Source organism: Globicephala melas, chromosome 9 (genome assembly GCF_963455315.2).
Source record: "Globicephala melas chromosome 9, mGloMel1.2, whole genome shotgun sequence".
Taxonomy (NCBI): Eukaryota; Metazoa; Chordata; class Mammalia; order Artiodactyla; family Delphinidae; genus Globicephala; species Globicephala melas.
Genome location: NC_083322.1, coordinates 40,463,533 through 40,490,161, shown reverse-complemented (window position 1 = coordinate 40,490,161; position 26,629 = coordinate 40,463,533). Strand labels below are relative to the sequence as shown.

General features: G+C 43.3%; 1 protein-coding gene and 1 pseudogene across 5 annotated transcripts in view; both read right to left on the bottom strand.

Moving 5' to 3' along the window:
* Positions 1-26,629, bottom strand: part of ELMO1 (engulfment and cell motility 1) — a 550,105-nt gene that overhangs the window by 18,632 nt on the left and 504,844 nt on the right. For all 5 annotated transcript variants that reach the window (XM_060305403.1, XM_060305401.1, XM_060305402.1 and 2 more), the window contains 3 exons: positions 25,382-25,545; positions 16,533-16,645; positions 6,689-6,796 (listed from right to left, as the gene is read on the bottom strand). In XM_060305403.1, coding sequence (XP_060161386.1) covers positions 6,689-6,796; positions 16,533-16,645; positions 25,382-25,545 — 385 coding nt within the window. The remainder of the gene's footprint in view (positions 1-6,688; positions 6,797-16,532; positions 16,646-25,381; positions 25,546-26,629) is intronic.
* On the bottom strand, positions 20,560-20,655 carry LOC115853966 (U6 spliceosomal RNA; annotated as a pseudogene).

The following is a 26,629-nucleotide window of genomic DNA, read 5'->3' as shown; positions in this document are numbered from 1 at the left end:
TACATCTCTTTAGTTTCTGAGTTTTGGATAATGAGGGGAAATAACCTTATCACAAAAAAATTTATCTGAATCTAAACCATCCTGAACCCTCATTCTCCAAATTCTCCCTCTTACCATCTCATTACTTCTCACAAGCATTCTGTGAGGCAGGTTTTATTATTCCTATTTTATGGACAATGAAATTAAACTCAATTAAATAAAGGGAACATTCCTTTCTGATAGGGAAGTGGTAGCTGGTGTTTATCTTGGAAATCCTGAGCGCAATGCAGTTTGATAAAATGATGTTATCTCTCATCCTACTCAAAACCTGGGGGAAGATAAAACATGTGGAAAGGTTTGGGCCTTTAAAGCTTTTGTTAAGATCATCTGATGGAGAGAAGGCAGTAGGATGGTTTGGAAGCTTAATTTAAAAAACTGCAAAGTCATCTGTCCCTTTCCAATTCCTAATCTTTCACTCCTGTAAGGGACTGTGAATTTAGGAGCTCACTTAGGATCTGCAGAAGCTTTGCATCATCAATTCCTTAGACTCCTCTAATGATGAAGATAATGAGAGATTTCATGATGAAAGTTCACCTATTTTTACTGGGGCATTGGGTTTGGGGGTGACATTTAGATGAGAGAGAATTATAAAATATATAGAATGTCAAAACGACGTTAACAGGAAGGCTCTTTAAAAGCTAACATTGTCCGGGTACCCTAAAGTTGCTAAGAACTTTGTCCAAATCTGTGACACCTCTAGAGCTCTCTCAAACCCTAGAGAAGAGTGAGGCTGTGAGGAACTCTTCCAGGATTCTCTGCAGGCACCCGCGGCTAGCTCAGTCCTGATTCTAGATCTCTTTGGTGGACCTGACTTGTACTCACTAATGACTGCCTCTCCTCTCCTTCCGGCCATATGGAAGACTACTCTTCCCAACAACTTCTGCAGTTAGGTGGGGCCATATGATTAGCTCTGGTCAGTGACATGTGAGAGGAAATGGCCTGTCTCTCTCTTAGCTGAGGCAGTGAAAAGTCCACGCCTACCCGCCTCTCTTCTCCAGCCACAGGGACTGATCCGGTTCCATGGTCCATCCAGATGGCACAGCTCTGGGATGGCGGAGCAGCCATTGGCCTGAGTCCCTGTGATCGTGTGGACCAGTCCTTTGAAAGTCCATGTCAGTTACGTAATGTGAGGAGTGAGAAATAAACTCTTGCTGTCCTGAGCCACTGAGATTGTGGAGGTTATTTATCCTTGCAGCAAAATGTAGCGATGCAGCCTCTCCTGAATGGCATGACCCTTGACCTTGGACTGCTTTCCTTCTCTGCCTGGCTGCTCGAGATTGGCATCTTCTTTTAGACGGTCCTTGTGATTCCTGAACTACCTTTGACCACAGCCTCTGACTTCAGTTCTCCTCAAAACCATTTTCAGAACCAACAATCAGCCCTGTTCTCAGTGGCTGACCTGGCTCCCTAATCACTACCCCAAGAGGAGATATTTGGGCACTTTGGGAAGCTGGGTTTACTTAAGATTTACTTTTCAATGAAAATCCACCACTGAAGTGAATTTGTGATATAATTAACATACCAACTCCAAAACCCTCCTCAAGCTTCAGATGGAGTTTGAGTCACAGGGTAGTCTTCTGTTGTATAATATGTAACATGGTCAATGAAGATCTATAAATAGTAAGTTACCCCTTGTCTTTGAAGATCTATAAATAGTAATTTACCCCTTGGCTTTGAAAACTGGGCAAGATTAACTCGGAACAGGACAAGAGTAACACTAAAGTCTGTCGTGGGAGCAGTCTTTAGAATCTCTAATGAGAAGGAATCAGCGGAGAAAAAGCACTCTTCCACCGTGCTTGTGGCATTACATATTTTATGTATTTTACATGCATTGTCCCCTGTCAAGGAGACGAGCTGCTATATTACTCACAGGATTACGGCTAAAAGGAAAACACAAAATTCTAAAAATACAGCATGGCTTTTAAAGGTTGCTCTTTACATAGTTGGTCTCTAGATGCACTGGAAAATTAGGCATCAGAAGGGCTAAAATGCTGTCCTCTCTAAACCCATGAGCAGAATCAGACTCATATCCTTTGAATCTACACTCTTAAGAGGCAACAGAGGGCCCTTGGTTACTTCAAAGCAGGGCTGGTGTTTCTATCAGGCCCTTTTTTGTAGGAGCAACATAACTAAGTGGGGTTCAGAGATATGACAACCAGAAGGGTCACCACTGGTTCCCTAACGCCAACTCTAACTCCTTGCAGCCTGGCCTCATTTCTTTCAATGCTTTTTTCAGTTTGAGCTGGATTGAGACAATCTAATTCAACGCTCCCATTTTATAGATGGGAAGACTGAGGACTAAAGAGAAGAAATAAATCATGCAACATCACACAGCTAGTGAGGGACAGAGCTGGGACTGCTGCTCTTTCTTCTATTCTATGGTCCCTTGCTAGGCCATGATTTTTCCCTATGTTTGGAAGATGTCAGCCCCCCAAATCATGCTGAACACAGCCCTGGAAGTGGTTATCACTTCAGATATGTTCAGGAAACTCTTTGATTGCTACTATCTGGGGAAGGAACTTTAATTGTGATTAAAAAAAAATGCCTTTGAAAAAGTAAATGTGGCCACCATGATAAAAATTGTTCTAGCTTTCACCCTTGGGAGCCAAGTTGAGACAGAAATCACCCCAGGAAGTAACCAGTAAGCCATGAGCACTTGCTGTATACACAGCTCCATCGTGGAAGCTCCTATGGGCAGAAATACAGAGGAGGGGCAGGCTGATCCCAGTACAGTTTAGTAAAGAATCTGGACTCTAACTTGGAAGCCTGGAGTGGTTGGAAGGGCTGTGCCTTTACAATCACAGAGCCTGGATTTGAATTCTAGGTGCACCTACCGGCTATACCACTTTGGGCTTAAGTTCTTAGAGCATAAGCTTTCTTGTCTACAATGTAGAACTATAATATCATCCATCGCATAGGGCTGTTCTGAGAATTAACTCAGTGCTGGAGCCAAGATCACTGCTGGCTTTGAATCTAGGTGGTCTGGAGAAGTGGGTAAAAATCTAGGCCGTGGAGTTGGATGGCTGCATTCAGATCTTTGCTCTATTATTTATTGGACGTGTGACCTTCAACAGGTTACTTAACTTTTCTGTGCCTCATTTTCCTAATCCTAATTTTCCAATGATACCTACCTCTTCAGGTTGTGGGGAGGATAATTTATTATGTAACGTAGAGCTCTTAGCACAGTGCCTGGAGTTGAGTAAACACTCGAAAGATGTTATTTGCGGTTGTTCTCATTATCAACAGTCAAAGTTAATTCTCTCTGTAGATTGAGGGACCTGAATTATTCCCCAAGCTTCAATGACCCAAATTGCCCACTTTGCTTTGCTCTGGCCATTGCTCCTCTCCTCTGCTGTAACAGGCTTCATGGCCTTGTGTGAGGGAGCAAAACCCTTTGATGTGGGAGTGAAGAGCGCTGGCCTAGACTCTTTCAAAGGGAGTCTCTGAGGGGCCCAGGCACTGCTGGAAAGCAGAGGAGTCTGGTGTTTAGTGGGGGTGATGAGAGTCTATAAACCTGGTGGGAGGAATGTGGGGCGAAGGGAGGTTAGGAGATGTGGATTTTCAAGGGCCATGTTTCTTGCCTAACAAAAGGAATACGAGAAGAGAGATTTGCTAAATCTTTAGACATGAAGACAGCTAAGGAGAGGCCCTCAATCTCCACTTGCACTCTCTGGATTAAGAGGATTCAATTATGCTATTTGATTCACCAATATCTCAGTATTCAGCACTGATTAACTCAAGGGGTGGAAGACAATTTTCCCCTTGGTCGCAAGAGAGGGCAATTGTACACAGCAAGAGCAAGGGTACTTGAAATGAATTAAAGGAATGTCTCATTTTTCTAGTGGAATGAGGTTTTTGACTAAGGGCTCCAAGAGGATGGACTATTTTGCTCCAGGCAGGATGCGATCTGTAATTAAATGCAAACCAGATGGCAGGCCTGAAGCAGCAAACTTTAGTTTCCTAGGCTGGGACCTTCTCATCTCAGGCACACAATAGTTTCATTTGACTTCATTACATGAAATATACCCCCTCCCTGGCACACATGTGCATACAGATATAATCTCCTCAACACACACATACACACACACACACACACACACCACATCCTCTCATATGCACACACCTGCACAGGTACTCATTCTTGGTTTGCCTTGCAATGGATAACTGTTTACGGAGCAGCTCTTCTGGAACTCTGAATTACTAGACTTCAAAGGCCGCAGAGGAAAGGAGTGGATGAGTTTCACAGCCACTGTCAGAGGGACTGATGCAACCCTTTCCGAGAAGCAGCCTCACTCTGTGGCCACGACCAAAAACTGTTTGGAGATCTGCAGCTCTGTCCTGGCTCTTCTGCAACCACCCTGGCGAGCTGGCTCTCCCTGGCATCGGCCCTCGGGTTTCTAGCCCAGAGACCGTCCCTACTCAAGGCTCAGGTACTGTCCACGACTTGACCTTCTCTAGGGGCAGGGCTACCGACTTCCTAAGCAGCACAACCAGCGAGAATGAGAGCGCTGCATTTAAACCTACAATCCACGCCCATCTAGTGCCTATCTGTGGGTGGAGAAGAGGACTAGATCCCTATAACTATGGAGATAAATAACACAGCCAGTGAGTAGGAGCGCCGATTCTCTGGGCCATGTGGGTTAGGAATGAATCCAGCTGTGGTTTTTCTGTTTTCCTGCCCAGACCACTTTCCCTATTTCCTGGTCAGGTTAAGAACGAGGCGGTGAAAGACTTCATATAGAGCTTGTGGTTGCTTTGACCTCTAACTCTTCATTTTACTGCATTAGAGCAGAGATTCCAAATAGCTGGCCTCTGGACAGTTCTGAGTTCATGAGGGAGGTTTCATCAGTGAGTTTTTCACCAGTTAATAGCAAACAGAGGAAAATGAAGACACTGCTGTGAGTTTTTCACACAGCTAATTTAAGTTAGTACAAGGGACTGTCCTTTACTCCAAGATTAGGCCTTTCTGGTCTTTCGTTTTGTTTGATCAAGAGCCCTTTTTAAAATGAAAGCAATGTGATATTAAATTTTAGTTAGATTTTCTTTTATAATAGCCTTTATTTCTGCCAAAACTGAAAGTTGGCAACCCACTGTCGATTCACTTTTCTTGTTCTTTTAAAATATTTACGTATTGGTGAAAGCCCAATTTAGGGACTCACTATGAAGTGTGTCAGGCAACATCTGGCTCCACACTTCTCAATTTGAGCGCTCATCAGAAACGCCTGGAGGGTCTGTTAAGACAGAGGTTGTTGGCCCCATCCCCAGAGTTTGTGATTCATCACGTCTGGGAGTGAGGATCTGAGAAGCTGCATGTCTAGTAATTTCCCAGGTGATGCTGCTGCTGGTGGTCCAAAGACCACACTCTGAGAACCACTGGTCCAGCTCTGTCCATGGTGGGATACGGAAGGCTTTCTGAGACCTGAAGGGAGGGTCCTTATTACAGGCAGAGGCCTGGGGAGACCCCATAGCAAGAATGCATAGACACTGCCCCAGACTCTGCGGTACTGGGTTTCAAATAACGTGGGCTGAAGAGGCAGTGCTCCCATGAAAGGAAATAAGATTGCCTTCTGAACTAAATGACATTATGAAGACCAGACTGTCCCATTTTTAAGCTGGAGGAAGCGAGAATGTTCCAGGCTGTCTGTCTAATATGTCAGCACAGAGTCTGAGTGTGTCAGGAATTTGCCACTTGTGGTTTATTTTCCCCTGTGATGGCCATGAGCTGCAAGGAAGACAGTACAGATTTGACTTCCATAGGCCCTGGGGTGACAAGGGGGAAGGTGCTAGGACCTGGAGGTAAGGATTCTGTTTGCGACTTGTTCATATGACTCATGGCAGGGTCAAGGTGATTTGTAAAAGTTATTTTAAAGTGTCTTTACTTTTTTCTCACTCTTTGATTTCTCTACCTGAGATATCCTCTGAGGCTATGCCTAACTTTATCTCATTTCTCTTCCAAATTAATCCATTACCTTTGTGTATTTTATTATTTCTGTAATACTTTGTTTAATTAGTACACTTAATGCTAACTAAAAAAACCTGGAACCTGCTTTGGTGTTGGGCTAAAATAATCTAGCATATGACTGGCTCTTTAAGAGACATGGTACAGAAATAGCAAATCGGTATAAATAATATGTATTTTGGGGAATATTTAGGAAACAACAGAATGCTATTGAGTGTCTGAGTTACTTCTTGGAAGTAAACTAGCCATACGTGGATCTGGCATTAGCTCTGCATTATAAGTGTGGGATACAGTGAACTATAACGCATAAACGTGGTGGGATCAAGTACGTGATTCATGTGAAATTATTCTGGGTCATCAGAAAAAGACAACTGACAATCAGGTTTATATTGTTTTTGCTCCTTAGAATAACACTTGGACAAGTAACGTAGAAGTGGGTGTTTGAACCCCAGGTTTACGTCTTTCAGGAAAGATAGGTGAGCATTCCTTTTACCTCCTCCCCTCTTCAGTCCCAAACCACAAATCCATCAAGGTCTTATGCTTGATGAGACGGCTCGGCCAGGACTCACAGCTAGATGAGACATGCCTAATGGGTTTACTGAGGTTGACAGTCTTTCTGCATGATATTCTGTGACCAGGAAACGAACAAGCAACCAAAACTCAGGCCTCCAACACAGGAGAGGCACTTACGTTTGTCCTGCAAGGAATCGTGGGGCACTTCTCCCTGAGGACTTTCTTCCAAGTCTCCATAATGCAGGACCTTGTGGTTTGGTGACAGCCGACAATACCAAAACTTGTCTGGGGGAAAAAAACACAAATTTACCAGGTAAGCGATTCTGGTTTCCAAAAAATATTGACATCCTTATTTCGTCATAGTCTTGCCTAGGAGAACACACAGTTCCTTGATTTTAATTCTTCAAGAAGGAATGATTCTAGAGCCCTGGAAGTTAGTCCCTTCTAGATTTTGATATTTAGTTAGCTCCTGTCCTTCTTGGTAGACATTTGGTGCCACTGGGAAAGTTATCAAATCCTTTGAGGACAACGGCAACAGAGTTTCTGAGGTGGTGGCTTCCAGAGGGTTACTAGAATGACTAGGGGATTATTCTTTATTCAGTTGGGCCTGACAAAAGTGGGGAGGGAGATGAAGAGAAAACAGCTCTCTCGGAATTTTTCTGCTTCCACTTTCCTCTGTGAGATTGTAAGACTGATGAGATGGTTGTGCCATATCCCAGTTGGCATATCAAACCCCTCACCCCTGAGGCCTATGCCCACAAACTAATCAATGAATAAACTGTTAGGAAGCTAGTGATACACACAAGGGATGGAATTCATGAGGAAATACACTAATAACTCAGAAATTTATCCAAGAATGAGGATATTGCAATTATCTCCTCTCTCTTTCCTAGAGTTTAGTTCTCTTAAATAAGTGTGACCAGTACCTTAGGATCATTCTCATAAATAACTCCTTTAAGTTGACTTCCCCAAATGTAATAAAAATTTTTGAATAAGCTGGTGAGGCAGCAAGAAGGAGGCAGAGAGTGCTTTTTCTAGATAAGAAACTTAGATTGTGACAGCAATCTTTGTGCAGCTCTCAGGGCAGTGCTAGATGCTGCCTCCTCCAGGAAGCCCTCTCTGATTACTGCAGCCAAAGGGACCCTTCCCATCCTCTTAGCTGCTCCAGCATCTCCTTGGATCCTTGGTGCTCCCATGTTAAGCCCCTTAGTATTCCCCATTATCTGCCATAGACCCTAGGTAAGCAACTTGCTCCAGTGGGTTCAGTGTGAAAGGTTACTGACAGAAGAGGACTCCAGGACACACATCAGCCCTGACAGTGTGGAGAAGCCAGGGCGCTCTGATGACAACCACTGTCTTCACAATTGTACTGCACTGGTCCCTTGGCACAGTGCCTGGCACGTGGAAGTTACACAGTTGCTGTTGGCTAAATTGATAAATGAAGACCCACTGGTCAAGATGCTTAAGGCACAGAGCATCCCTGACCTGTAAACCCCTTTGTGACATTATGCAATTGGCAAACACAGTGGCTTTGGTCAAGTCACCCCATTACTGTGTCTACAAACACAAATTATTTTGAAGCCACTCTGACCAAAAAGGTCTCTATAATGTTTAAGCAAAATGTTCTTCTACCTAAAATTGCTTTCACTGCAAAACCACATTTTAACTACAATTCTTTTTGTAGAAAAGAAAGTTTTAAAACTGGAAGTAAAAGCCACACAATGAACAAAGAAAACACCCACACTGGATCCACAAAAGCAAAATGCCTCTGTGATTCCTTTCTCATCTATAAACAGGGTTTGAGAATTCCTGAACGTAGCCAGAATATGGCAATCCATATACTTAAAAAAATCTAAACGCTGGTGGGAAAATTTGAGAGTAAAGAAACAGTGATTTGAGAGCTAGGAAAACATCTGGAATTGCTAAATTTTCAGAATTCTGTTATATATATATACCTATACACACACACACACTCAACAGCACAGGTCATTCTTCTGGGAGAGCATTTCAAAGGGAGAAAATAAAGTTATTCCCTGAATAATTCATAACCATTTCAATTAGGCAGTTTTCCACGAGGAGAACACATTTGGGAATTCGACTTGTAATTCACAATAGGAATTGCAATTCCAAAGGAGAGGGCCAAGTTTTGGCCACGAGCACCAACAGTGCTCTTGGGAACCTGGCATGAGTAATTGTAGAGATTTCTTCCCCCCGAAGGACCTTTCACCTTGTCTAAATGAACTGTGATGGCCACAAATCTAGCTTGAAAAATTTCCTAGAGAGCTCTCCTTCCCCTGCTACCTCTGAGATGGGACTTTGGCTAAGTGAGCAACTGAAAAACAGTGACAGAAAGCTGGGAAGGAAGTTGGTGAGCTGTGCTTGGACACGCTGGTCTTATTTTGAGTGAGGTCTTAGCCTGTTCTTCCTAGAAATCCCTCACTTTTCAAACCGGGGTAAACTCTAGGGATTGGCAGTGGTAACCTGAAGCCCAAGGGTCAATATGGCACAAATGGGTCAATCATCTTCCATATAATTGGGGGAGCATTGAGAACTTTAAGTGGTACAAACATATACTGTGGAGTAAAATGCACAACTTACATTCATTTGCAACACTTCAAAAATTTGCTGCACACATACTTTCGTAAGTTGTCTATTTAATACGTTACGTCTATTTCTCCAGTGAATATTTGCAGAGTGCCTACAGTACTCTACTGGGTGCAGCAAAAATTATTAGGATGAAAGGCAGACATGAGGGACAAAGCCAAGCAGCTCAAGGAGAAGGAGCTCCCTAGCTCTTAGTGGCAACTTAAAGAAATATGGTGGAAACACTTGTTTCCCAGGTCTGGGAAGTAGGGACTGTGACTCAGCAACTCTGCCTATACTACAGGGAAAAACAGGAACAGGGAAAATCTCTCGTGCAACACACTCCTACATTCAGAAACTATTGAAAACAGTGGCTATTTATCAGGGTTCCGGGAGGTAAAACAACCGTCTTCCTTGAAAAGCTGTAGTCACTGTTTGTTTAAAGAAACACAAAAGGCTACTTGGAACCTTGCCATAACAATACAGGGTATAGTTGACAGATTTTCCTCCTTCCAGAGGCTTAAATTCTCTTGACTTTTATGACACCACCAGCTTCTGGTTTTCCTCCTACCTCTGGCTACCTCTTCTCTTATCCTATAGAAGTTCCTCTTTCTCTGTCTACTACTAAGATGGTGGAGAACAAAAGATCGGTGCATCATCGATGTGAGTGATGTGTTCTGCTCCTCCCATCAAATAGGAAGTCTTGGATGGATGACAAAATATTGGAAAAGGGGCTGAACGGCTTGGGAAGGTTGTTTTGACTCAAACAAATGGGTGGATACTCAGCCAGTATCTCTCTCAGGATAAAGGCTGGAGTCGTTAGCTCTGGGAAGGTTTAGAGGCATCATAACTTGTGTGTGGCTGTCTTGGAGGCAGAGCCCCTATATAGGAGAGCAGAGATGCCACCTCCGACCAGCAGAGTGCACCGACTTGTTGGGTGAGACAGTTTCAGTGTCAGCCATCAGTGGTAGCTTGATTCGCAGTTTCTTTTATGGTAAGAAAAATGTGTATTTTCTATTCAAAACCCAGCATGATGTTACTAGTTCCCCAATCCCTCTGGGCAATGAATGAGTGGATTGTGTCACTAAAAGCAATTAGCAGGAAGCAGTGAGAACATTAGCAAAGATTGTTTAGTAGCATTTAAAGAGAAAACAGGAGTTAGTATAGAGGTCTTTCAGTCAATTAGAAATGTTAGTACGTTAATAGCCATCTTTTCATTCCCCCAACTCAAAAACTGAAAATATGGAGATCATTTTGTGCTTCACTCTTTGTGTGTGTGTGTGTGTGTGTGTGTGTGTGTGTGTGTGTGTGTGTGAAGGTCAGAGGGAAAAGCTGGTTTCAAAGCTCACAGCCTGGTAAGAAGGTCTCCAGGGCTGATTAAAGTTATATGTCACATAGATCATTATGCAGCTAATCACCCTTGACAACTGTAATTCTTGCAGCAATGTTCGAAAGAACTTTCTGCAATGATGCAAATACTCTGTACCTGCTTATTCAATAGGAATAGAAGAAATTTTGAATTTTATTTAATTTTAATTAACTTAAATAGCCATAGGTAGCTATATGGAACAGTGCAGCTCATTGTCTCTCTTCATACCCAGGCTGGAGACCAGTGTTGGGTCGGCCAGCAGGTGTTTATGGGAGACGGGCAAGCTGAATAGCTACCATTGTCGAGTGTGAAATGTGGACTGTAAAGTGAGGCACAGGGCACAGCAAGAACCGAGTCCTGATCGACTCTGCCATGGACTCAGGGGGACATCTTTGTCTTGTGCGCAAAGCCCACAGTTGGCAGCTGGCTGCTGGCCCAGGGGGCCCTGAAAGTCCTGTGTTTGGAAGACAGGCGGCCTTTCCTAAAGTGAAATCTTAGGGCACTTCCACTAGGACTTTGGGTCTTTCTTAGGTTAACCTAAAATGTGCAAAATCTTCAGCGTGCTCAGGGGAAGGTCTGCTTCCTGCCTAGGGTCAAACGTTTCCAAGTCACAAAACATGAGGAACCCCAGCAATGCTTTTAAAGGGAAATGTCATCTTCCAGGTGATGAGATAGAAGATATCTCTGTTGGTTCAGTAAAGGAAGACAACAACTACGGATACAGAATGAAGGTCATTCCGCCTTTCAAATCTTCCTCACTTCACTGAACATTCTTCAGAACGAGATACTCTTGTTTTGATTCAGAATTCTGTCTCCCTGGAGACTCTCCTTTCATAGCAAAAGATTAACTCCAGAGCCCCCGAGTCATTTTAAAGATGGTTTGGCCTAACTGATACTTTGGAGTCACACAGACCTGAGTTACACACCTGGTCTTGACACATCAGCTATGGAGTCTTGGCCAAATTATAAAAACCTTAGGGACCCCTATGGTTCCTTTGTTAAGTAACACTAATAATTATATGAGTAAAACACATATAGGGTATTCATCATGCACCTTCCACAGAGCTGGCTCTCAAATATTAGTGCCTTCCTAATCTTCTAGTCAATGGTAACCCCTCTCATTCACATTACTGGTCCCTCCACCATTTTTTTTAATTTTTTTTTTTTTGTGGTACGCAGGCCTCTCACTATTGTGGCCTCTCCCGTGGCAGAGCACAGGCTCCGGACGCGCAGGCTCAGCGGCCATGGCTCACGGGCCCAGCCGCTCCGCTGCATGTGGGATCTTCCCGGACCGGGGCACGAACCCGTGTCCCCTGCATCGGCAGGCGGACTCTCAACCACTGCGCCACCAGGGAAGCTCTGGTCCCTCCGCCTTTTGAGAACAATGATTATCTGTTATTTTCATCTATTGCAAAGTGATTTTTTTCTGAAAATAATCTGTCTTCTCTTCTTTTGAAAAAACGCATTTACTTATACCTGCCTTTTTGTAAAAATGAGTTATGATAAGGTTTAATTAAATATTAAAAAAAAATTTTCAATCAAAGAGGAAGAAACAACCTGCTCCCCAAAAGGGTTCACATGGTTACTGAAATGGCCTGAACGTACCATTCAGCTCTAGATCTTCTGAGTGAGCTGAAAGAACAAGGCAGGTTCACCGCCCTTGGCCTCGGCGCAGAAACATGCCAACTCCTCTGGGTACACGTTTCACTCACCAGTGGGTTTCAGATTAAGTTTGTCATGTTAATGCTTAGAGAAGGGATACTGGTCAACAAAACGGACACTGTCTTCAACAAGAAGCAAAAGTTTCATACTATCATTTCTTGAAAATGATACTCCAGTGTGTAGCCTTGGGCTCTTATCAAGACTATTCAATGCAAGTGATTCTGAAAGACCTTAATCTCTGAAAAGAAAGGAAAATAGGAGGCAGTTCCTGAGCCTGTAGATTCTCATGAAGCATATAACAGCTCGAACATAGACAACTTCTGGGATTTCATCTTAACTCTCTTGAGAAGTTCAGGAAACACGGAAGCAAGGCAATCTCGTTATGAAGGATTGTGAACAAGAGCCTTTCACCTTCCATAGAGAATGCGGGACAGAGGGAAGCAAGTATGTGACAGCCGTTGCCACTCTGGCCTGTGTTTAAAAACCTATATTCTAAGTAACTGTAAGCTAACATTAATACTAATACCATTAATGAATGTGTGACCATGTGCTGAGCACCAAGTGCTATAGATGCATGATTTTATTTAACCCTTGCAATGATTCGATGTAGGAACTGACATCATCCCCACTTGACAGATCAGGAAACAGAAGCACAGAGAGATTTATTAGGTTGTCCAAGGCTACCCAGCTAGGGGGTGGGGAGGCAGGGACTTGAATGCAGTTTGGTGTGTCTCCCATGATTTACTGCCTCTCAGTTCTACTGTGGTCAGAATTCCCAGAAATCCAGATTTGTATATATCTATATTGGACTAACCAAGTAGCAGAGTTGCAAATGAGGCAGGTGGAACGATCGGCAAGTAGAAACTCAGGGGCCTTCTGGCCAAACGTGGCACACTAAAGGGCTCTACATCTGCTCCTCTTCTTTCCAGTTCTGTGAGACAGGAAGCTCTTTCCTATTTTCCCCTGTAAAGTTAATACTTAAATCCACTCATCTGTGTTTGACTCACTGTTGGACAAGTTTAGAGGGAGTGTGGTCACGCACGGGCCCTTGGCGTATGTGTTTGCTCTTTAACCAGGGATGGCTCGTGGCTGTTCCTGTCTGAGATCTCACCTTTCTCCAAGGGATTAAAATGATTTTCCATCATGTCCTCACTAATGTGGGTAAATCTAAATGGAATGTTTTGATGGGGTGATAGGAAACCAATTTCAGCACAGTCTGCTTTGAATCCCTATTTTTAAGCACACAGAGCTAGTCACCAGGTTTTAGATCAATTTACCAAACACCAAAAAGCCTTCCTTCACTTGGAAGGATGATTTTATACTAAACACAGATGGTCGTGCTCCCTAGGGAGTTTAACTAATAAATTTATAATCTAGATGCTAATATTTTTTGTTCAGTAGGTAATTCATTTTTAGAAAACTGGGAAAAGTGGTATATTTGGGACTAACACTTCTTTAGCCAAAAAACTGTAATTATGACATCTAGAATCAGGATTATTCAAGTAGAATCTACCCATTTCAGCCTAGAAAGGGAAGTCTCGTGGTGGAGTAGACTGGAAGGTCAAATTGGGTTCCCTGAATTAGGTTCCGAAGGATTCTAGCTAGGCATGAGCGGAGGCATTTGGTGGCATGTGTCTATTTGCCACCTCTCTCCTCCCCCCACTTCTGTGCCTTTTGCCCAATATCAGGTAAATAAAGACTTTATAAATCACCTTATGTGGGCAATATATCCTGAATATTGATTTTGCCAAAGGCAATGAGGAGATCAGAGCATACAGCAGGCAATCTGGCTGACTGAACTAATAGATCATCTAGTCCTAGTCTCCCACTTAACAGATGAGAAACTGTGGCCCTGAGAGGTCACGTGTTCTGCATATAAACACCCAGGTGGTTAACTCTGAGTTGAGAAGCTTAGAACCAAGTCTACTCACCCCCAGCTCATTGTTCTTTTCTACAGGATCATCCAGAATAAAACAGTAGCTACCACCCCCTTTGTTTAAAGCTGCTTTCTAAGAGCTGCATTCATGAGTACTTTTCTTCCTCACAATAACTTTAGGAGACAGGCATTGTTAACCCCATTTCTGATGGGGAAACTGCTCAAGGTCACAGAGCTGGACAGGGACAGAGGTAGGAAGGTACCCACTTCATCTGGCTCCAGGGCTCTTGTCTTCCTCACTGTGCCACACTGTCTTCTTAGAACAGCATTCACTCTGATGAAGGTGCCCAAATGCAGGGAATGTAGTGAGGAAAGAGGGGGTGAACCAGTCCTCCAACGGCTGAATGGGGGAGGTGAGTTCCTTCTTCCTAATGTGAGCCTTTGTCAGTCCCAGCTGTAACTCAGCCCTTTCTTACTCTGCCCATTTGTCCTCCCCAAGGCCCAGCCTGAAGCTCCTCGTCATGGTTTCTTTTCTTTTTTTTTTTTAACATCTTTATTGGGGTATGATTGCTTTACAATGGTATGTTAGTTTCTGCTTTATAACAAAGTGAATCAGTTATACATATACATATGTTCCCATATGTCTTCCCTCTTGCATCTCCCTCCCACCCACCCTCCCTATCCTACCCCTCCAGGCGGTCACAAAGCACGGAGCTGATCTCCCTGTGCTATGCGGCTGCTTCCCACTAGCTATCTACCTTACGTTTGGTAGTGTATATATGTCCATGCCTCTCTCTTGCTTTGTCACAGCTCACCCTTCCCCCTCCCCATATCCTCAAGTCCGATCTCTAGTAGGTCTGTGTCTTTATTCCTACTTACCCCTAGGTTCTTCATGACATTTTTTTTCTTAAATTCCATATATATGTGTTAGCATACGGTATTTGTCTTTCTCTTTCTGACTTACGTCACTCTGTATGACAGACTCTAGGTCCATCCACCTCACTACAAATAACTCAATTTCGTTTCTTTTTATGGCTGAGTAATATTCCATTGTATATATGTGCCACATCTTCTTTATCCATTCATCCGATGATGGGCACTTAGGTTGTTTCCATCTCCGGGCTATTGCAAATAGAGCTGCAATGAACATTTTGGTACATGACTCTTTTTGAATTATGGTTTTCTTGCACTGCTGGTGGGAATGTGAATTGGTACAGCCACTATGGAGAACAGTATGGAGGTTCCTTAAAAAACTACAAATAGAACTACCATATGACCCAGCAATCCCACTACTGGGCATATACCCATTGTCATGGTTTCTTATCCTCTGGGAATAACCTGCATTTTCATTTGTCAAGGAAGTTCTGCCTTTGGACATTCCTTAACATGATTTTTAATGCTTACATTCATAATACGTTGAATTTACTCAATATTCAGCGCAAAGCCATTAAAAGTAAATGGCCGGGAGGATGGGCTCAGCATAAACACGAAGTGATGTTTGTCATTAGTGGGCGAGGTCTGTGTCTGAGCAGGGCATCCATCGGGTTTCAAAAATATCTGCCAGGGTTTCTCTGGGGCCATAACTGATGCTTGTTCTTGGTACAGTTGCTAATCCTTATGCTTGTTCCTGACTGTTCCCCAATCTCGTCACCTCTCCCCAAATCTTATCTTTCAATTTTATTTTCTATTTGTTTCCAGGACAGTATGATATGAGGACTTCTCAATGAGCAGTATGTCAAGAAAGCAATCAAGGGACTTTACTTCCCTGGCTAAGAAACAGCTGGAAATTCTTTCCACCTACTGGAGCTAGTCTAATGGCATCCATTTGAACTGGATATTTTGGGATTAAAGTTTATAGAGACAGTTCAGAAATTTGTCTTACAAGATTATGAAAATTGATTCTATCCCACCTTGGTTCACTGTTACTTATATCTACAAATAAAATAATTCTGACTTGGAAGAGAATCAGTATGGGGATTTGAAAATAAGGGCCATCCATGCTGAAAATTTCAAGATCAAATCCAACAGCGGGTACCAGCTCTCCTGATAGCATAGTGAATCATTAAAAGTTAGCGCCATAGAGCTGCTGGAGTATAAATCCCTGCTCTTCTGTGACTTTGAGCAAGTTACTTCGCACCTCACTGCCTTACTTTCCCTATCTGTAAAGTGGGCGTAATCACAGTAGCTACTTCATAGGGTTACTGGGAAGATGAGCTTCATTAACCTAGGTAAAGTGAGAGCCTGGCAGATGGTAAGCTCTCAATAACGTCAGCTGTTGTTGAACCACTACTGGCAGACTTGAGGCACGAAATGGCCCAGGTGGGTCTTCCGTTCTACAGGTCTCCTGGTGATTCTAGATTTTGATTCTCCCTGGGTATACATGGGAAATCAGAACTTACCTGGACTGCTAGTCCTGTCCTAAGTACAAGGCTGCATAGCCTACCCTTAAACCAACACCCATGCCCATGTGATTCCGCAGGGGGCGGGCCACTGTTCTTCCTTGCTGGGTCTGGAGTGGCCCCAAACAATACCTTGCCTCCGCCGGCTGTTGAGTTTCCTAAAGCAGGTCCCTTCCACGAGGCGGTTCAGGCGTTGTTGCTTGATCAACTCCAAGATTTCTGGCTGAATCTTCTCCTTTAGTTCCCTGTGAAAGGATAAACACATATTCCACAGCACGCCTTGAGAACAGCACTTGGCCGAAAGGGCACCGTGGGCAGACGGGGCAGGCGAGTGCAAGCTGCAACTTTTCATGAACAACCCGATACTCCCAAGTGGGTGCTTTAGAGAATCATTTATTAAGCATCAGTGGAAAGAGGTTCTCTGACATTTACAGATACCCACAAGAGCACCAATCACTTCAGTGACGTTTTTCTAGACCAAGGTCTCCTGAGAAATTTCTTCTCTTGTTTTACAAAGCCACAGATATAAATTTATGTGAAAATTCACTCAGCTCTGCTGAGACAATGAACCTTTGGTCATGTTCTGCCCCCTTACAGCAGATAAACCCCTAGACTGCATCTGTGATCTGCCACCACAGCAAACACAGTATTGGGTAAAGTACAGGACCACATTTTGCTTTGGATTCTGTCACTTACAACTGGGAACAACACATTGACCCAGATTGTAGCCCACAGAGATTGGGATAATGAGAGGATAAATGAAGGCTTATTTGCATCTTGTCTCAGGGTAATACAATGTAATTTAGGTTTAGATGCACTATGCTGTAAAGATATGATAACAGAGTGCAATGGGTTTTAAATCTTTTATTTCAAGAGCAGAGATTTTTTATCGTGTGAAATTTTATGTAGTGCCCTAGCATTTGAGTCTAGTAAAGCTAGAGTTGTTCTACTTGAGGATGTATAGAGAGACCCAGAGTCCAGCCCTCAGAGCAGTGTTGAAAGCACTGACCCAAACTCAGAAGGATAGGACTTCAGTCTAGGCTCTGCCCATGATTGGCATTTCAGGTAGCTCCTGTAAGTCTCAGTTTCCTCATCTGTAAAATGGGAATAAGAATCTTTCCTGTCCCAAAGGAGACAGTGTGAGTGTAACTTAGCTGTAAGCATTGGGCAGGAATGCAAGGTGTTACTGCATTTGCTTTGATAATATTCTCTTCTTTCCTCAAGCCAAATATTCCTGGTGCCCATATTACACCGTAGTCAAGGCTCACATTTTTGTCAGCTTCAGCCTTAACTCTGGGCTTGCTCTGGATTGCAGGCAATCTGTCCTAACATGGTGTTCTGTTTCCAGGTGCGGAAGGCACAGACACTCGGTATGTGTGTGCTATGAGCCAGATAGTATGTACCATGTAATTTTAGCTCATTTAACACCCCTTCCCTCCTCCCCACTACAAAAACGCCAACTTTTGGAAACAGGTATTAATATCATCATTCCCATCTCACAGACGGGAAAGAGTTTACAGAGGTGAAGCCCTGAATAGGGGTACAAACTCAAGTGTTTCTTGTGCAAACTGCATCTATTTACCCATGAGAAAAAAAAAAAAGAATAAAAAGTGATATAAAAGGATCTGGCCATCTAACAAGGTATTCTAGAAAGCTGTTATTACATATTTTGGACTTAAATGGCCTCAAATTCCCTGTCATTTGATACTGTTCCAACTGACTATTTATAAAGCCTAATGTGAAGATTCAGCCCCAGAGGTACAGCCTGGTGCATTTGCTTTACTTGCATTTGCTCTTCCAGTGTGGGTCTCACAGGGTCTCATCTCAGGCTTTCAGATCACTAAAACTATCTATTATCAGCGTTCAGCTTTTGTAGAATGGACCCAGCAAATTGCAGCTTTGATGAACCCTGCTCCGAACGGAGAAAAAGGTGGGGAATTGCCAGGGCAGTTGCACACAACGATAAATCACTCCTGGCTTCCGAGTTGGGGCGACGGGGAAATCATGGGAGAGAGAATCTGAATTTCATCAAGGTTAGAGATGTTAGAGATGTATCTTTAAATAATAGTTTTACTAGGCTAGAGTTTAGTTATTAAAATGGAGATGAAGATGCAGAGACAAGGGCCAAAAGGAGGAAATAACTGAAAGAACTTGATGATTTATGATTTTTAGTGTAAGACCCTGATGTGCTCATCAGGACACACTCCATTATGAACCATCTTCGGAGACAGACTATCAGAATAAGTGGATCTGCTGCTACAAGAGTTACCTTTTCTTGTTATGAACCCCAAAGGACTCCAAAACATGATTAGGCAATGTGGGAAATGGAACAGTTTTTTTTTTTTTTTCCCCTAAGTTATATCCTCTTCTTTCCCTGCAAATGGATTCAGTAGTTACCAAATTCACTCATATTAGGAAAACATATGTATTCCCTATATGGTGTCTCTGTGAATGAGATATAACCTCTAGGGTAATCCAGGTAGTAACCACGGGCTGGAATTGGGTGTTGAAATCCTCAGCTTGGGGCTAATGAGGTCAAGGTCATGGGTTCACTGGCTTTGCTTTGATAAATATTCCCCTAATTCTATCTAAAAGCCCTGTAAAGAAATAAAAGGAGGAAGATTAAAGGAGGGAGAATAAATGAGTGTGTGAAGAGCAATTCAAATTCTAACACTTTTTCCTGAAGAGAATCCCAAGTCCAGGCCCAATGAGGCCAGTGCCATGTGCAGAGGACGGACAGCACCACTAGACTAGTGAGACTCCTTCCTGGACCTGGGCTCTGCCCTGCCGAGCTGCCATCTGGTGTTCATCTAGAACAGAGGTTGGCAAACTTTTTCTGTAAAAGGCCAGATGGTAGATGTTCCAGACTTTGTGGGTCATACACTCCGTTGCAGCTACTGAGCTCTGCCATGGTAGAGTGAAAGCAGATGACAGCATGCGGACAAAGGAGCGTGGCTGCGTTCCAATAAAGCTCTATTTACTAAAACGGATAGTGGCTCAGTTTTGGCCTAAGAGCTATAGTTTGCCAATCCCTGATCTACAAGGGCTCTGGGGAGACTCTGGGCTGAGTCACAGTGTCTATGTCATAGAAATTGATCTGTTTCTGTCTTACTACAGGGTCCCCAAGGTCATTCCTTGCACCTCTTCTGGTCTTTATATTTCAGACTCATGACTTTAAACACCAACTTTCTGCTGACTACATCCAAATTTATTATTCTGACCTAGACCTCTCGGCCAAACTCCAAACTCCTCAATCCAGCTGTCTATTTGGATATCTCGCATATGCCTCAAACTTGACAGGTCCAAAACTAAACTCTTGATCCCCTTGTCCAAGCCTGCTCCACTCACTCTGTCCTTCAGTTGTTCAGGCCCCAAATCTGAGTTCATCCTTCTCTTATACCCTTCATCTAATTGATCAGTAAATACCTTTGCTTCTTATCTTCAAAATCTATATAATCTACGGTAGAGACTCTAATCACTTCTCGTCACCTCTTGCTTGAATTATTGAAATAACTTCCTCCCTGACCTCTCTGCTTCCAAACTTGCCTCCTTGGAGTCTATTCCCCATACAACAGCAAGAGAGATCATTAAAAACCCAAGTCAGAGCACACCAGTCCCCTGCGCCAATGGTTCCCCAACAAGGTCCCACAAATTCAGGCACCTGGCTACCTTTCTGGCCTTGCCTCCTATTGCTTGCTCTGCTCCAACCACACTTGCCTCCTTGTTACTAACTGAGTGCCCAGACCTACTCTGACCTCAGGGCCTTTGCACTGGTGATCCTCTCTGCTGGAAATCGTTTCTCCCACATACACACATAGCCTGCTCCCTTAGTCCTTTACACATCTTTACTCAAATGTCACCGTGCCAACTAGAGAGATCTACTCTTGCCACTTTATTTAAAATCACAAACTCTCCATTTCCCTTATTCTGCTTTTTATTTCCTGTATCCTCTTTTGAAAAAAAAATTATTTTATTGATGTACAGTTGATTTACAATGTTGTGTTAATTTCTGCTGTTCATTAAAGTGATTCCATTGTATATATTCTTTTTCATATTCTTTTCCATTATGGTTTATTATGGGATATTGAATATAGTTCCCTGTGCTATACAATAGGACCTTGTTGTTCAGCCATTCTATATGCCATGGTTTGCACCTACTGAAAATATGGAACACTTCACGCATCCTTGCACAGGGGCCATTCTAATCTTCTCTGTATTACTCCAATTTTAGTATATGTGCTGCTGAAGCGAGCACTCCTGTATCCTCTTTTAACATGCTACAATCTTATTTACCATGTTTATCATCTATTTCTCCCCATTTAAATATAATCACTACAAGGGTGATAATTGTATCTGTTCTCTTCACTGCTGAATTATCAACACACAGAACAGTACCTGGCAAGTGGCAGGCACTTGATAAGTGTTTGTCAAGTGCACTGAACACTGGCTTTAGCTACGAGAGCCGTGAGCAAAGCTTGTGGCCAATCTTTAGCAAGGATGCAGGTTTGCAGGATAGGCACTAGCCTTATTTCTGGCTCTATTTGCTTTTACTGTTTCTTTCTCATCTACTTCTACTGTACATTCTGAGATAAGATGAGGTATAAACAAATATATTCACAGTGTCAGTTTTACCATTCACATATTGATACTGTGACACTTGTTAAATTCTGGTTATCAGCTCGTAATAAGGGTGACCATTTCTCTGAGTGGATGTTATGTGCGGGGCATGTGCTAAGGGCTTTTCATGCACTATTTCATTGAGTCCTCCTAAAAATCCAACGATGTGGACACTTTTATCATCTTCACTTTTAGACGTAAGAAAAACATGTTTAGAATGGGTGACAGAACTTGACTAAAGGGCCACATTTGCAAATAATGGCCTTGGAATCTGGTCCTAGGTCTGTTAGCTCCTGGGTCTGGATTTTCCACATTTTGCTTCTCTGCTTCCCTGGTGTTTGTCCCTGCAGCTCCCCTTCCTCCAACATCATCGTAAATGACCTATTTTGGGACTATTCAAACTTTTTATATCCATGAACTCGGATTAATTGTGTGGATGGACTTATCCTTCCCATAAAGTCACACTAAGTAGAAAATAACAAATACCCCCTTCTGAAATAATTAGTCAAGAGCTAAGAAATAAGAGTTTCTTCAACCCACGGAATACACAGTCTCCCAAAATATTTGGTCACTTGCAGTTTGCATTTTCCTTCTCAGGAAATATAAACATTTTATAAAAACAAGACACACGCCCAAGGGATCTTCATGGCGCTGAGATTTGCCTCCGTGCTGCGTGCAGCAGCCAGGTGACAGGGAAAGGGCAGCCAGCGGGGCTCCGCGCCAGCAGGCAAGCCCCAGCCAAGCCACTGCCCCGTCTGCAAAATGAAAAGCTTGAACGGGATGACCTTAAAGATGCTCTTCAGTTCTAAAATTTGAATATCCTCACCCCCAAGCTTGTGTTAGATGTGTTTCCTGTGTGCTCTGGTGACAACCCCCCCACCTGTGCTTCCTCCCACCTGGCCCTGAGCACAGTCCCTGATAATCCCTCCAGACCCCAGCTTTGAAGTCTGGCACAGGGACAGCCAAGTGTCTGGTTCTCTGCCTGTCCCAGCACCTCAGGCTGGGCCTGGCAGGTAGGAGTCACTCAATACACATTTGTTAAATGAATGAGTGAAGACTATCGTACATGGTCTATGCCTTTTCTTTCTTGACTCGGGCTTATCCTATAAGCCACTGTGACAGCATTTGGACTTCATCTAACCCCACGGTGAGCTCCTGCCTAGCAGATCATTCTAACAGACAGAGCATCGCTGGAGAAGAAGCTGGAGGCTGGTACCCTCCTGCCTGTTCTAAGGTCTCTGGGATAATGACCAGGCTGGTTCATGGCCTCCCCCGTGAAATGCTGTAGCTCTGACAAGTCTTTGTGACTTTGCTGCAACTATATCCAGAGCTCCGGTGGACCGTGGTGCTTTTCAGTCCCGTGGCCGAGTGCTGATGCCAAAGTTAGGTAAAACAGGAGATTTCCTTAATATTTCCATTGCTTCTCTCTAAATAATAAGCGTAAAGTAAGAGTTTCTTATAATAAAGGGAAAAGAGACTTCAGAATGTCACAGGCAGAGCCTTGGGAAGTAAAGTTATGAAGCCAAAGCAGGAGCAAAGTTTTCATACTTGACAAGCAGTTAACAGTCTTACTTGGAACAAAGTCACGGTCAAACATTAATTTAGAATCACTTGGCCTTAACTGAAGTGGTCCCTCAAGTCTCCCTTTAGGTTTTAAGAACTGTTGTCAAAAGCACAATAAAATCTCCTTGTGTTCACACATCTGCTGAAACAGACATTATTATATCCAACACGTTAGTACTGTAGGCCCTGGGATGGGGCATGGCGCCACTGTCCCTCCTTGCAAGACAGAAACTGCATCAGGTATCACCTCACATTGGTCAGAATGGCCATCATCAAAAAATCTACAAATAATAAGTGCTGGAAAGGGTGTGGAGAAAAGGGAACCCTCCTACACCGTTAGTGGGAATGTAAATTGGTGCAGCCACTACGGAGAACAGCATGGAGGTTCCCTAAAAAGTTAAAAAATAGAGCTACCATATAATCCTGCAATCCCACTCCTGGGCATATATCCGGAGAAAACCATAATTTGAAAAGATGCATGCACCCCAGTGTTCACTGCAGCACTGTTTACAACAGCCAGGACACGGCTAAATGCCATCAACGGAGGAGTGGATAAAGAAGATGTGGTATATACATACCATGGAATACTACTCAGCCGTAAACAAAATGAAATAATACCATTTGCAGCAACATGGATGGACCTAGAGGTTATCATGCTAAGTGAAGCTAGCCAAACAGAGAAAGACAAATATCTTATGAAATCACTTATACGTGGAATCTAAAAAAAAAGAATGATATAAATGAACTTATGTACAAAATAGAAATAAACCCACAGACATAGAAAACAAACTTGTGGTTACCAAGGGGGAAGGGGAGGGATAAATTAGGAGTTTGGGATTAACATATAAACACTGCTGTGTATGAAACAGATAACCAGCAAGGACCTACTGTATAGCACAGGGCACTATTCTCAATATTCTGTAGTAACCTATAAGGGAAAAGAATCTGAAAAATTATCTATCTACCTATCTGAAACTGAATCACTTTGCTGTACACGTGAAACTAACACAACATTGTAAATCAACTATACTTCAGTAAAAAGATTTAAAAAAAGAAAGAAACACTATCTCGGAGGAGTCATTTATTCGAAGTTCTTTCTGCTTGGTATATGGGGCTGTTAACTTCTAGTTGAAGACCAAAGCAAAACCCCAGCTCTGCCTCTCATGAGAGCTGCCTGCTGCCCAGTGTGGGTATAGTTTAATGCAGATGCGAGCCGAAGACCCTGAGGAAGCATTTCCCCTCCCCTGCTGCCTAACTTCATCCCCACTAAAGCCTGCAGTTCTGCTCTGCAGCTTCTAATGGCGCTTCTTAAGGCTTGAAAATAAACACAAAGCAGACACTATAGCTTGGCTATGGTTTTTTCTGTGTACTTTTTAAAACTTCATCTCAGTCTTGCACTTGGCAAAGGAGCTCTGGTAGGGTAGATGAAGAATTAGCTAAGGGATCAGTGGGCTGGAGTTCAAGTCCTGGTTCGTCCACTTGTCAACAAGGTCCTCCCTTCTCTAGACTATATCCTGGTCCTCGAATGGGAATAAGGGTGGCCTACCTCACACAGGTGTGAGGAAATGAAATAGCATGAGGAGGTGCTTTGCAAATTGCCAATCATTAAACACATCAAATATATGAAAGCAGGAAACAGAAAGGGGGAAGAAAGAAAAAGAATCACAGAGAAAGGTTTAAGATGAACTTCATGACAACTATGATGTAAGACGGCTTCATCGAAAGCTCAGAAGAAGCTGTGTCCAGCCTTCCGAGGGAACAATAAGAAGAAATGTCAAACACTTTCCTCACCCCCAAGCCTGTTTCCTATTCCCTTCTTTATAAATGATAAAGGTAACTGCGCTGACCTAGCTCTTAGAAAAGAACAAGGGAAGATAAAGAGGCCAATACTAAGAAAGATAAAGCAAACAAAATAGTCTAAAACAGTGTTCATGTTCAAGGTTCAGAACATCTAAAAGATGGAGATTCATGAAATTACACAACCGTTGCAAGTGCATCTGATACAAAGTCCTATAAAAAGGGGTCCCCCCCCAGGGGGCTTCCCTGGTGGCACAGTGGTTGAGAGTCCGCCTGCCGATGCAGGGGACACGGGTTCGTGCCCCGGTCCGGGAAGATCCCACATGCCACGGAGCAGCCGGGCCCATGAGCCATGGCCACTAAGCCTGCGTGTCCGGAGCCTGTGCTCTGCAACGGGAGAGGCCACAGCAGTGAGAGGCCTGTGTACCACAAAAAAAAAAAAAAAAGGGGTCCCCTGATTCTCTACCTTAGGCCTGTGGGTTGATAGTCACAATAGCCATATGAGACGTTCTGACTCAAAGCAGAGCCAACGGGGCAGGGAGAAAGTGGGTCTCTCTCTTCCTCTCAAGCTGGCTCTCCCTCCCTCCTACTCATGATACTTCAATGTTCATATTACTTTAATTATTGGAAGGTCTCAGTCTGGCTGGGGCAGAACATCTTGCCACTCAAGGGTACCTACATAGAATATAGCTTCATGGGCAAAACAAAGTTGTCCCAAGTATTACAGAAGGTTTCAAACTTTTCAGCTGCAAATTCTTGGTGGACTCGTCAGTAACTGGGTCACTTCTTGGTTTAGATCCTTCTGCCAGCACCTGTCCCCATCTCCTCCTAGCCCACCCCTGCCCAGCTTTTCTCAAGGAGTTGCTGAGACTTCAGGAACTGAGTAGAGCTCTTTTGTTGGCCTTCCATAAAGAGCTCACAATACAGCCCAGCGGCGTGATAAGCTTTCACTCTAGAAATGGTGCGTCAGAGCCTTTGAGAGGTAGGGGTCAGGGGTAACTTACAAAATCGGGCGAGACTGGAAGTCTTCCTGGTTCATCCTCTCAGACTGGCGGATTTTCAGGATCTCGGTGTAGCTCAGGTTCTGCAGTTTGCTCTTGAACTGGTCCAGGGAGCTAGGCTTGGTTGTAAGAGCTCTCATAACCTGCTCCTTCACCACCTGCATTACCTGTGAGATTAAAGGAAGACCATAATTTTCCTGGGGATTGAACTTACCCATTCAGAAAAGTCTTCCACAGATAACGGTTTCCTACCCACTGATCCCTTTAGTTTGCACTCTCAGCCCTAACTTCAAGAGTGCTTTTCCAAAGAGTCAGCTACCATGATGTGCAGCTTCTATCTTCTCCTGTACCACTGGAACCGCAAGGAAGGAGGTGGATTGACTAACTATGAAATGGGGGGCGGGGGGGACTGCGGGAGACTTGGGGTGGGAGGATATATGCATATTCATTTGCTTGATATATTATGTGACTGTAAACAATGCAAATTCAAGAGCGAAAGAAGTCCAAGCAACAGCTAGAAGTCTGCATAATCATTATTTTTTTCCAGGAGAAAATCGCTGAGACACAATTAACTGTGGAAGTTTAGTTGGCACCGGTTCAAGTGAATGTGAAATAATACCCACACCCACCCCCTCCTGGATTGCTTTCCCCATGTAGTTAAGGCCTGAGTGTTCATACAAACGATGTATTTGGAAATGTGCATGTGGTATTGCCTCTTTGAGCCAGGCACTAAAAAAAGAGGTTTACTGAATTAGAATAGATATAACCCATTGGAAACCTCAAGAAAGAAGAATATGGTAATTTTCTGCTTTAGAACAGGTCCAGCCCACAAGGAGGCAATTAACCATTGCCTCTATTAATGTGGATTTATCTTCATCAGAATATCTAGAGCAGGAAAAGACCAGAAAACACACAGAGGCATCCAAGAGACTGTAATCTTGCTGCTGCTTTTTTTAATCTTACATTACAGATGAGAACGACAATTGTTACCCTTGATAACGTACCTACTATGTGCCAGATACTAAGGCAAGTGCTTTATATATATTCCTCCTCTTAATCTACTCAAATCCACGAGGTAGATATTATCACCTTTTACATTTCCATATGAAGAAACTGAAGCTTTGAAACCTTAAGTTAACTAGTTCAAAATCATACAGCTGATTGGTAGGTGAGTGAGCTGAGATTGGAACTTAGGACTGTAAACACTGTATTATACTGCACCCCATACCACCATTTTTGGGTTGTTTGCAA